General features: G+C 37.5%; 1 protein-coding gene across 7 annotated transcripts in view; it reads left to right on the forward strand.

Annotated features, from left to right (window-relative positions):
* Positions 1–13,690, forward strand: part of ZNF385B (zinc finger protein 385B) — a 154,971-nt gene that overhangs the window by 122,696 nt on the left and 18,585 nt on the right. For all 7 annotated transcript variants that reach the window (XM_042779465.1, XM_033065236.2, XM_033065234.2 and 4 more), the window contains one exon: positions 9,186–9,348. In XM_042779465.1, coding sequence (XP_042635399.1) covers positions 9,186–9,348 — 163 coding nt within the window. The remainder of the gene's footprint in view (positions 1–9,185; positions 9,349–13,690) is intronic.

Consider the following 13,690-nt stretch of genomic DNA (forward strand, 5'->3'; position numbering starts at 1 on the left):
AATTATCTTTTTAATTTCTTCATGGTGATGACACAGCATGTGCTCCAGTGCAGCAATGATTAACATGTCAGTGAAGTTCAAGTTATGGTCTTGTGTTATAATCCAGCTCAGGAAAAATGAGAAATACTCAGTTATATTTACTACCATGAGACACTAGGCAGTAGAAGAGGAAGAATCCTCTCCATGGAACAGATTGTGATTGTGAGTCAGATTTTAGGGTATGTGCATTCTACCAAGAGGAAGCAAAATATGCTGTGAAAGATCTAGCTTAACCTTTGAAGAAATACTTTTTTTTTCCTTTTTAAGAATTCTGGGATTAATAACATAGGTTTGTGTAGTGATAATAATTATATATACTACAGACATTCTAGAAAAAAATCATCAAGTGAGTGTCCTGGTTCTGCCCAGGACAGGGCTAATTTTTGCAGTAGCTGGGAGAGGCACGACCAGGTCCTGGAAATTGCTCTGCACCACCTCACATCCTTGCTAGGACTGGACAAAAGGGACTCTCTTTAAATAGGGGTTCTTTCCACTCAGGTAAATGTGGCAAATGGAGCAGTCCTGTATTATTTATTGTGGGGAGCTTCTTTTTCCTTTACTTTTTGTTATTAATATTGTTACTCTTACTGCTCATCTTCTTATCCCATTGCTGTTTCCATTAAATTGTTCTTATAGCAACTGGGATCTTTTCCTTTTGTGCCTCCATTTGGAGGGGGGAAGGGAAGTGACACATGATTTTAGCTGGTGTGTTAAGTTGGGGAATACCATTTTTAAACGACAACAGTGAGTTTACTGAATCCATATGATACCAGTGAGAGGGTCCAGTAGCCAGAGGGCAAGGGGAAAAAATGGCTCTTTTTAATCCCATATAGACTCCTTCTCTGCCTACCCCTGACTCATTCTTTCTTATTCCTCTGGCCACTAGATGAATCTGAAGCATTTTCCTCAACTGGTGTGTGGCAGTAACTTTCCCAGCAGCTGTGGAGCTTTGGCCCCAAGATGTCTATTCTGTTATGGCATCTGACACTGTAACTTGCAGTCATAAGGGAAAAGTGAGCTGTAGTTGGAAATATATTTGTTTGGTTTCTGCAGGATTGCTCTTTTCTCCTTATCTGAATCATTACCTAGTGTTCAAGTAGTTTCTTTGCTCTTCTCTCCCATTAGTTTTATTCATTTAGTCTTGAACTTGTTGGGATTGTTTAGCCTGGAGAAAAAGGAGGATCAGGGGTTACCTTATCACTTTCTATGCCTACCAGAAAGAAGGTTGTAACAAGGTGGGTGTCAGTCTCTTCTTCAAGAAACAAGTGATAGGATCGGAAAAAACTGCTTCAAGTTTGGCCAGGGGAGGCTTAGATTGGATATTAGGAGAAATTTCTTCTCCAAAAGGAAGTTGTCAAACATTGGAACAGACTGTCTAGGGAAGTGGTGGCGTATAGAGACATGTTTTAGTGGTGAACACAGCAGTGCTGAGTTAACATTTGAACTTGCTCTTAAAGGCCCTTTCCAACCCAAAGGAATCTATGATATTCCACAGAGCTTTAGGAGCTTAGGCACTATACAACAATGCCAGTACTAATCCAATCCCTTTCTCCAGCAGCCAGGCTATGGTCCAAGCTTGCAAATACATATGCTGGCAGTCCATGTATTATTGTTCTGATTTTTATTTGATGGTGTGCTTTTTTAAACAGGTTTTCTCATCTGTTGATCGCACCTAAAATAAGTTTCTGCTTCCCTCTGCACACTTTCTGTTTCTTACAGAAATGTCTTTGGCTGTGGTATAGCCTTGCAGGCACCATCTTGTACATAGGGTATGATTGGATTGAAAACAAACTTGTGTTTGCACAGTGTGTTGCTGTGTGGGTAATGACTGCAAGTCAGCCCTGATTTTTGGTGTCTCCTCAGAAATCAGGAGGAGACACCTTGTAGGCATATCAGATAAATGGATGTAACGATTTGGTATTAAGAGACAATGAAGGTCGTCTTGTTATTGAATGCATTTAAAGCTAATAAAGGTGATGAGATGATAGTGCTCATCTTTTTTAAAAGCCAGAAAGTAAATGTTTTAAGTTTAGCCAAGTATAACCAAAAGTTGACTTTGCAGATTTAAATAAATCATTCATGCTGTCAAAAGGATAACAAACAAAATAATCAATAGCATCGCATAAGAAAATCTACAGAACTGTCACTGTCTTCTGTCAAACGTTTTACATTTTTGTTATTTATAAAACTATATTGACTCTTTGAGTATGGAGGGTAGTGAAGTGGATAGGAGGTAATTAAAAGCATAAATCTCAGGAAATTGTGAAGGTAATTTTCTATTTTGTAGGCAGAACTGACAAAATGATGAAAGTTGTTAGCTCCAACATGACAGAAATACCACATGATTATAGGGTACAGGGTTAGAACATGATGGAAGTTCTGTTCAAATAACAGCTGTTTAATGGAGCTTTTAACTAAGTTTGGTAAGGTATTTAAATATGAGTTGACTTCTTATGACATGGCTGATATTCACAGCTCCTTGGTTTTTCTGTGTTCTTTTCAATAATAATTTACCTTACTATTTTGTGCGGTTAGGTTTTAAAAATCCATAAGGATGGAATTGAAAAACTAATGCATAGCTTTGGTGTGAAAAATATATGAACATGTCAGGTTTGCAGATTTCCTCAATTACATCTATTATTAATATAAAAAGAGATAAAACTATATTTTTCAACACTTCTTCCTAATTTATCGTGCAATTTTTATTAGAGTTATGATTCTAGTCTAAATTCTTCATAATTTATATACTCAAATAAATGTGCATACTCTTACAGAATGGTTTGAACAGACAAACTAAGTGATTAAAAATTTTGTAGACATCTTACTATTAAGAGAGCTTTCTAGTTTAGGATCTGCTGTGATTTTAATTAACAATATGTTACAAACATAAATACCTCTCTGCTCCTGTCTTGCACAGCGAGTTTCCTTCTCTACCAGGACCGTCGTTCTCAACTCGATGTATAAAAGTGGGCAGGAACACAGGTGTTGAGAGGTGTTCGATACAAGTTATGACTATAGTTAGGATATGGGTTGTTTCTTTAGCTTGAATTTATGTAAAATTATTTTGTGATATGCAGGAAAAGAATTAATTAATTAAGTAATGACTGCATAACAGAATGGAAGTTTTCGGGATTATTATATATCTGTTCAGTCTTTCAGTTGTTTCATTTTCTGTGGTTGAACTTTTATGGCAGATGCTTTTGTAGTATTTTCAACAAAATACATTTCATTAGAAATTGGCAATTGTGTCAACACCAAATGAGCATAGGATTTGAGATGGAATCATTGAGGGTGGAAAAGACCTCTCAGATAATCAAGTACAGCCACCACCATATTCACAACCAAACCATATCCCCAAGTGCCACACCCAGATGGTTTTTTAACAGTTCCAGGGATAGTGTCTCCACCACTTCACCAGGCAGTGAAGAGTTAGAATTGCTGTTGAGAGTATTTCCCATCCAGGGTGGTATTCATGCTTTAAGATGGTGCAGTAGCAAGCAAGAAGAAATAGGAGCTGTGAGCCACCATGTTCAGTTCCATTTAGTTATGGCACTCAGCTAATACTGCACAGCTCAAGGCATGAACCTGCATTTCCCACTTGGATGCTGCAGTCCCCCTTTATTTCTGCATTTCTCCTTCTTTCTGTCCATGCAGAGCTACATATATTTAATTGTATATGTTAATTGCCAGACTGGATGATGTAGCAGATTCAAGCTTTCAGCTGAATAGTAGATGGTACAATTGTCTTATTTCCATGAAGCCCTAATGAAGGGCTACTTCAGCTGATCTTGAATGAACCTGTAAAAAGTCTTGATCTCACACACATATGCACTGAACCTTTAGACTTACTCAAGCCTTTCACCAGGTTAATGTTTCTTTGTGTGGCAATAAATTCAGTTAATTAGTCATTCACATCACAAGTAGATTCTAAAACTCAGTCACTTCTGAAGTGTCAAAATGAATCATGTGGTTTTCAAACACAGTGTCAGTCATTGCTCCTGATGGGGAATATTCTGTTATCTTTTGTACTACAGTCTTGCTTTTAGTTCACAGTTTTCTTAAAGGTAATACTGCTATCAATTAATCCATATGATCCATCTGTTTCCTGGTTATCTAGATCTTTCAATATATGCAGATTTGTAAACATTTTTAACTTTCTGCTAAGTAAAGCTACTGAGGTTTAAGCACCACAGTATGCTAATGTCATTCACATTTATTTTCAAAAGCATGTTTACATGTAGAAGATAATTTAAATTGTTGATGTCTTATTAAATGCAGTCTAGCATATAAGGCCATTGTCTATGTATTGTATGTAGTCATACAGATTAGCATCCTGCTTGGATTTAAAATTTAATAATTTGTAGTCGAAAGTAGCGATTAAATGCAGACTTAGAATAAAATACAGCATTTGGATGATTTTTAAGAGCAGAAAAAGTTATCCTTTCTTGCAACCAAGTCATTAATCCTTATAACTTAGAGACTCTCCTAAAAATTAAAACATTCATAAGGTTTGGTTGGGGATTTTTAATTGGTACTAAAAGTCTATGCATAAAACTAAGGTGTATAAATTTTAAGGTGTGTAAATTAGAAAAATCATGGGGGAAAACTACATAATTGTCTGCCAATTGCATTCTTAATTTTTTGCAACTTAATTTGAAATACAGCTATTCACAAAGCCATGACCTTAAAAATATATAGACTTTTTTGTCATAAAAATATGCGTGCCATTAATCAGAAAAGTAATTCTAGACAAGAATTGCATTCTGATTCATAATGTCACATGTATGGCAGCTTAAAGCTTTTCCTGTTCCTTAAACCTTTCTAGCGAGTACTTGATGTCCTTCTGTGCTAACAAGGTTCTTTTTAAAAATATTGCAATGTGTATATATCAAGTTAGTAGATCCCAGTCAGTTTTAGATTCAGAATTAAACTTTCTTTTCAGTTAAGGAGTTCTTACATAGAAATATTTTCCTATTTCACTTTCTCAAAAAGTGTTCTCCTAAGATATTATGCATTTAATTTTAAAATTGTAATAATGGTAATTCAGTGCTGAGGTTTAATACTGACTATGTAAGCAATAGATGTAACTTAATCTTCTTGAAATGAAAAATAAATATTTAAATAATACTGAATTGTGGCACAGATAAATTATTTTAGTGTAGAATGAATTAATCCCTACAGTAAATGCAGCTGTATACACTGGAATAAAGTATTTTCCAATTAAAATCATTACAATACATGAGTATATAATGTTATTTTGAGGTAAGATATTTTAATTTTTGTTTTTCTTATTTTTTTATTTTCTTAAATATTGTTTTGCTGACACAGAATTTGCATTAATTAGTTGTACTTAATGATGATCAAAAAGTACCTTCAGTATCCATTTAAAATATTGTATCTCAAAGATATTTATTCTGAAGTTAACTTTGTATTTTAGTGGGGGTTCATATAAAAATTGGTAAAGTATCTTTCTTTTATGCACGATGACACGATGTGGACACAGCTTCCTCTGGATTACCAGAGAAAATGAAAATAAATTTTCAGCTTCTTGCCTTAACTAAAAATAAAAATTGTATATGTCATGGTTTATTTCGAGGATAAGTCCAATATTTCAATGTGATATAGTCTACAAAGCTCATAACCTCTGCTCTACTGCTGGATTTGTGTCGTAAGCAAGTTTTAAGTGAGACTTGGAACAAATATGTTTGCCTTTTATATGGTGTTTTTGCAAATATTTTATAAAATTAGAGTTATTAATTATCAGGAAATTAATAATCACAATAATTGGTATCAGTAACAATCAAAACTTGAGTTCCAATTTCAGATTGCCTCAGCTCCCTTTTTTCTTTTGCTTGCCATGACTCCAGAAAACTCCAAAGGTTTATGTCACATAGTGATACACCATTTCAGTGACCAAAAGGCAGCTGAATCAAATGATTTATCCCACAGTGCATAAAAGCAAACTCTGAACTTCAGGTGTATCTGAAAGGGCTAGAAAATGGTGCTTATGTGGCTAGGAATGATTGCTTCAATAGTGTAAGGAATGCTGCTCTCACTTCATGCTTGGAAAGACTATCTGTGTTTCTATTCACATAACAGACATGAGTTGAAAAAGCCTAAAAACCAAAGGTTTGACAATATCCATTCCCTGGAACTGAAAATTGGCAAAGTCAATGTAGAAACAAATTGTATATACTTAACTGACAAAGTGAGGTGCTGAAACAAATTTTTAAGGTAGATTTTTGCATCCCCTATCTGCTTTAAAATCCAGCCTGGAAAATGCCCCTTGTCCTTGAAGGAATATGGTCTAGTTTGAACAGTATTGAAGGATGGCATTTCCAAACCCCTGCTTAGGTTGGTCATAGCAATACTTTTCGGCCTTATAATGTACAACTATGAATTTGATAGATTGTGATAGTTAGAAAGCTTAAAAATTAGTCCATTCATCATGTTTCCATGAAGTTTTGCTTGCTATTATGGAAATCTTAATTTTAATTCTGCCTGGGGTTGTTTGTTCTCAACAGGTCTCATATACACTATATGAGGATTGAATGAAGGGAATCAAAGACTAGTAGGTTATTACTGATATTGCAGGCATTATTATTGCAAATATCAGCAGAAAGGCTTATTATCAAGGAATTGACTTACTAAGTCTTTCTCTTGAGTGCATTTATGTCTCTAATGTCATAGCTTTGGCCTCAGGCAGCATATGATCCTATCAACAGTACACATATGCTCAGAGCATAGAGTTCAAATATTTAAAGGGACATCATCAACTTGAGAAGGCTTGAGTGGACAATCTTGTACTTGCTATTATTAAAAGTTAAAAGTATTGGAATGGAAAGGGTATATATTCACCCCAATTTTTAGCTCCACTTTTTGTACCCTGCAACGTGTGATTAGTTTATTGAATGTGGTTGATGGAAAACACACCTTCTGGTGCATCATGTGGCAACTGCAAAGCTTAAGAGAAATGGATGAAACCCAGCAACGGTGGAGAGAGACAGGGCAGGACTCCTGTGCCTCGTAAGGCACATTGACATAGCAGGGCACAAACAGGACCTTGCTCCTCTGCCCACATTCAGAACTGGAGACATCCAACCCAGAAGTTGACAAGTGTCCCTTTAAGTAGTGCACGTAGTACTAGTGGTATAGCTGGTTAGTTGTTTCTTTATGATCTTTAAATTGTGTTTGTATGCGTGTTAACATTTCAAAGGTTTTAAAATCAAGAAATATTTTTATAGCAATTGCTGAGTAAACTCTTCACTGTTTTTATAAGAAAGTTTTTAAAGGGCATCTCACTTTCAGAGAAATTATAAATAAAACTAATCTAGCAGCCTTTCTTACTGAATGCTTGCTTACTAAAGTCTCCTATGAAAGGAAAGATGCACCCACAACAACATGCACTGTCCTTCTGAGGTGGAAAGCACTGTGTTTCATGGGCTGTATAATCACTTAAGAAGTTCTGGTGTGTAAGAACTTCACTATTTTAGCAGCAATTCTCCATCAGTGTAATGGTGCCAATAACGTGTGAGACTCCGACATGCTCTCTGTTCTCTTGCCCACTCCAGCTGTTTCTACTCTTCACTTCTACTCTACCATATGATAAAGCTGTTATTATGCTGTCCCAAGGCGACTGTATTGTAATGCCCATTTCTGCTCATCTTAAAACAATTTTCCTCATTAGGGCAGCACTCTTTATGGAGCTCAAGCATCTTAACTATTATAGTTGCTCTTTTTAAAAAGCATGTGACTTGTTTCATGGCTCGCTTCATTTAACACAGCAGTCTAAATAGTCAATAATCGATTGACGAGAGACAATGACTGTGGTTTTGCATGAACACAGTGAAAGTTTACTTGCACTGATGTTTTTACATGCCAGGTGGCAAGATGTTCTTGGAAAAAGCATGCTTTCTGTGAGTGTTTTAATTTGAAGTAAACAACAATATTAACTTCCATGGTTAATATGTAACCTTCAATAGAGGCACCTAGTGGTACGCCTGAAATAATGTTTTAAAATTGTGTTCGGAAATATTAATAGTGCAAAGCTATTGCTGAAGAGTGCAATGTAATGAAAACAGACTGTTTTGGATAGCATTTTTTTTCTTGCCCATTATTTGGTAAATTAATTTATTGAGAAGTCAAGAAAAACACTTAAATTCATTAGCTGAAATTTCCAAGCTTTGGAGTTTGTATTAAGTATGTGGTTTCTTAATTTTGCTTCTAACAAAAGCAAAACTGATTTGTCAATGCATCTGATTATATCAAGTCAGGAACAATGAAGGGGACTCAATAGCACTGAAAAAAATGGGCAGATATATATGTGTCTAGATTTAGCTGTGCAACTTCAAAAACACTGACCTAGTTTCTGAAGATAGTTTTAGGGCACAATGTCTCAGTACATATTTCTGCTGTTCTGTTTGGGCATATTAAGACGAAATAAATAACAATTTTTTAAGCTCCTCCCTGTCCTTCAGGTTCCAATTTTCTTAGTATTTAAAAAATAATATTCAAGTCAGTTTATAAAGCAATCAAGACTGACAAGTATTTCTTTTTCTATGTTGCACTTGGGTCTACTGAATTTTGCAGGTATGGTGTTCCCTCATTTTAACCCTTCTTTTTTGATCTAATAGTGAAGTAATATTTTTTCAATCTTCAATTGTCTCAGTTGCTGTTAGTGTGAAAGTATTTTATGACAGCTGTACTAGATGAAACAGAAGGAAAAATTGATTATTTAATCATGTTTCAGCACAGTACATCTTTCTAGCTGCAAGCAATATAGACTAGGGAACACCACATGAAAATTGAGTAGCATCTTTCTGAATTGGATGTGTTTACATTTGTATAGTCCTTTAAATCTTTAAGCAACATAGAAGTACAGAATTATGTTAGGAGTGACTGAGCTTTATGTAATGTTAGAGCCTCTTTTTCCCAGTTACTGAAAACATGTAGTATTCATTAAAATCCTGTCATTTCAATATATAAGAACTTGCGTCCACGAAAACTGTTAGTATAAAGCTATTAAAAATTTTTAGGTGGAATAATATGGTGCCAACTATTGAAAGTGTTACTTTTCTGCCTTGTCATCCATTGTATTCTATACAAGTGCAAAAAAAAAAGTGAGCCTGATTTGTTCTCCTTTGTAGAGCCAGGCCGAGGCCCACTACAAAGGAAGTAAACATGCCAAGAAGGTCAAAGCACTAGAGGCAACGAAAAACAAACCCAAAGCTGGTTCTTCCAAGGACAGCGCAAAGGTTAACACGGGCTGCTCCACCACGCCAGGCACAGCCAGCATCTCTGACAAATCAGGTCAATGGAAACTTTTTGTTCTATACATCCTTCACTTTCTCCCGTTTTCGTGTTTGTATGAAAGAATTTGGTTGCATGATAGTGATCCATAACTTGTCTTTTCTAAACTATTTACTATGCTTTCTTGTACAGAGTTTATTTGTTTTGATACTCTCAAATTGCATTGTTGCATCTGTGAAGCAACTGGTGCCCCTGCATGCTAAAGTGTATTTTTTTAAAACCTATGAAACTTGCTATTAAAAGGTATGGATGTTCTTATGGCAGTAGTGGATGGATGTGGGTGAAGGGTGAATTCTGAGATTATATATTTGGCTGAAGCACAAGAAAGCTTTGTAAGAAATCATTCCTTTCTGAGTAAGACAATGTTGCTCTAATAGGAAAACACACCTACAGAAATGTGAAGCCTCGTGGCCCGGGTATTTCCTGACTTGCTTAGCTCATTAGTACTTCAACATCACTTCTTTTTTCTTTTTTTTTTTTTTTTTTTGCCCTCCAGATGAGTAATCTGAGGAAGGTCAGCAACATTAATAGCAGTGGAATTCCTTGAGTTCCTGCTCTGTCAGTGTTGTATTACTGAACGGAGCAGGAAACCTTCATGTACTCGCTGACAGTGTTATTCAGGAGAAGGCCCTGCTGTGGATTACCCAACTGGCAGTCCAGTAGGCTCCTGCTGATAAATTTGCTTGTGCCTAGGGAACCATTTATTGTCCTATTCACCAGAGCTTAACTTGACTCAGGTGCCATGAGGTGAATAACAGTTTTTTGACATGTGGATTAAAAATAACAAAAAAAAAAGTTCAACAACAAAAATAAATCCAACTCAAAAAATTATCAGTGAGATTTGTCATCTTGATGTTTTTACGGGAGCTGCAAAACTATCTGTGGGTCCTTAACAATGACAGTGGATGCCAAAATTTGGGTTGATTTACCTAGCAAATCACATTTTAGTTTTGAGAGAGATGAGCTAAGTCCAGGTAGAATCTTCAGGTAAACAAGACATGCTGCTATAAAACAGTAACAATTTGCCATTGATCTAAATATAAGGTGGACTGTTGAACAGAAAGAGATTCAAAATATTTGATAAATATTTTACTCTCTGAAATATTGAAAATAGCTTTAAGGTAGCTTACTGCTCCAGGTGTACATGATGAGAACTCAGACAATTGCCGTAGTAAAATATAAGTTACAGTAATTTCACGAATACAAGCCGCACCAATTTGACTAAGATTTTGCTCCTAAACCGGAAATGCGGCTAATAATCAGGAGCGGCTAATACAACCTCAGAAGTGCCTGCCAGAGTGCTGAGCCGAGCAGCTGCAAAGTCGGCATTTTGCGATTGTTACAAATCGCTACTCTGTTGCACCGCGGGTGGAGCCTGGCTCCCTGCAGGCAGCACGGGGGGCGGGGAGAGAGGCGGGAGAGCTCTCTTTCCTCCTCTGCCACAGCCCAGGGGAGAGACGGGGGGGGCCCAGCGCCGCCATTGCCGCGGCTCGGGGAGCCGACGGGGTGCTTTGTCCCCGCCCGCCGCCGCCGCGGCAGGAGCGGGGAAACTCTGTCCCTGCCCGCTGCCGGCGCCACGGGCGCGGGAAAGCTCCGTCCCCGCCCGCCGCCGCTGCCGTAGGAGCGGGGGAAGCTCCGTCCCTGCCTGCCACCGCGGGGCAGCGCCGACCCGGGGTGACCGAGCCCAGGGGCAGCGGCGGCCGGCCCCGAGCGGCAGCACCGTGCTGGCCCACCTGGCCCCGTCAGCGGCCCCTAGCGGGCCGAGCCTGCACAGCCTTAGCTCAGCCAGTAAACCCCGCCCTCCCGCGGTTCTGTTACTAATTGCACGCGGGTCCTCGCTGCGAACGACAAAGCGGCTTATATTCGGGTACGGCTTATCTATGGACAAAAACCGAAATGTTTGCCAACACCCAGAGATGCGGCTTATAGTCAGTGCGGCTTGTATTCGTGAATTTACTGTAAGTTTAGATTTTAGAGGATTTGACATGTTAAGAGTTCATCTGTGGTAACATAATTTTATAATGCCCTCCCTCTCCAATGCCAAACATTGAGGTCCAGATAGCAAAAGTTTCATCTTCTTTTTCAAACTCCATCCTTCTGTTCCAGAAATCATCTGGAGCTGTTTTGTGTTTCCTTTGCCAGACTGTAAGGTCTGAATTGCATTAATTCTTTTCTTTCCTCTGCAATGTATCTAAGATCTACATTCTGTTTTTGATAAAATAATACAACCAGTCAAAAGGGAAACCTGCTTTTGATATTTTTTTAATTGCCCTGTTTTGACAATGCGTTGTTATGCTATTAAATGCTCTGTACAAATTAGACAGATTGCCATCTGTGTTGTTTGGATTACACCACTGCAACTGTTTCTACATTAAAAATAAATCCCAGTGGCAACTGAGTTAAACACTTTCTTCCCAACCGGAGAACAGTGGGATTCTCTCTGAAGAGTGGGCTCCTCACAGCCTCTTACTGCTGTACTTATTGAGGATGGGATGATTGGGAGGAAAAAACCTGAACTTGGACAAATTTTCTGTGTTTGTAGGAAAGCTGGTCACAGAGGTGGGGAACTTGAAGGCTGGGGGTTTTACCAGACTTGGAACAAACCATGGTTTTGTTCACCTACATTTTCCCTTACAGATACTATTGCCCATCTCTTCTTTGATGTGCATTTATCTGCTTGACATAATGCTTATTGCAACTGAAGCAGTCAACAAGTTACCATTGAGTAGTGTTTTGGGCTTTTAAGAGTTTTTTTGGGGTGTTTTGTTTTGTGGGTTTTTTGGTTGGTTTTTTTTTTTGCTTGGGAACAAAAATTAAAATATACCATTTTTTCTGAATTTTTTGACACTGCTTTTGTTCTCTGAGAAGTGTACTAATGCTGGATATTAACTCTTTAGGAATTTTTTCATTTTCCTTAGAATATCTTTAATACTAAAATTCATGTGTGTCTTTGTGTTCTTATTTATCCCAATTTCCAGAGCAAATGGTCATATTATCTATTCCTATTTTTGTTGTGTTGTGGCTGTGTCTTCAGAATTTTGACTCCATTGCCTAATGTTCAAAAACAAAACAAAAAAAGGAGATGTAGAGATTTTGATCCTATAAATAAGTCCTATAAATCCTTTAAGTTTGATGAAAATTGGCACTTAGGTAGAAGTCCTAGCTTATGGTATATCCTGAAAGATGCTGCCACATGAGCTCTGTTTTGTTTGACCTGCTGACTGACCAGGGACTCTGCCTCCAGGATGGGGCAGTTGGAAGTGTGTAGGTCTGAAAAAATTGCTTTAGAAGTACGTAAACTAAATGAAATCATGGAAGAGAATTAAATTCCACCACTTGGGAAGCTGTTGTTTAGCCATTGTACTTTGTAGAGTTCCTGAGAAATTCTCCTCAAGTAGTAAATAATTTCTGGTGTCCTTTTCTAGTGTATGGAAGAGTAGAAAGAGAAGTTAAACAGAGAAGACAATTACAAGTTCTTGTGATCGTTTTTTATTTGTGTATTTCCATGGGTGTTAGTGCAGAAAGGGTAGGGAGCAGTAAAATGATAATCTGCAATTATTCTCTTACGTAGGTCTGCTAATAAAGGGGCACAACAGGCATGAGTAGCACCCTTTCTGATGTGCTGTCATTTTGAATGAGATAATGATGAAAGATTTGGAGCTCTCCAGACAGAACAGTTGTTAAATATTGAACTAAAATGTCAGGTTAAGTTTGCTACAGAGCCATGCATTCTTTGAGTCAGACATAGCATGAAGTCCAAAACACTTACGTGTCAGAAGTCACCACTATAGTACTAAAAGGAAAAATCATTTCAGTATTAGCTCAGCTAGTGATGAATCTATCAAAGGCAAAATACAAATTAATCCAGTCCTTATTTTTCAAAATGTATGATGCAGTGGTGTCTCTACAGCTGTTCCTTTCAGCTTGAGAAATGTGGCTGCTGGTAGAGCTACAAAAGTTAATTTAATCTTTAAGGTTTTTTGGGCTATTTCCAGAAGAACATGGGCTCCTGTAGACAAAAGTGGCCTCAGCCAAATGGAAGGGTGTGACTGTGGTCTGGGCATGACCATGCCCACATTGTGGAGAGTTATTCCCTGCTATTGTTAATAATACAGTGTGACTTGGAAATGGCATTTGTAAATTGATCATCAGCAAGCATATAATGATAAAGCCATAGTGCAGGAATGGTGCAGGTGGCTGCACCCTAAGTGGATACCATTGGCTTTAACTGAACAAGTTTGCGCTCTAACTTTGTTAGGCTATGTGATCTCATTGTCTAAGCTCACAACTCCTTGCTGTTCAAAAAATACTTATTTATTGGTACTTGTAAATACAACCACCC

This window comes from Catharus ustulatus, chromosome 7, assembly GCF_009819885.2.
Source record: "Catharus ustulatus isolate bCatUst1 chromosome 7, bCatUst1.pri.v2, whole genome shotgun sequence".
Classification (NCBI taxonomy): Eukaryota; Metazoa; Chordata; class Aves; order Passeriformes; family Turdidae; genus Catharus; species Catharus ustulatus.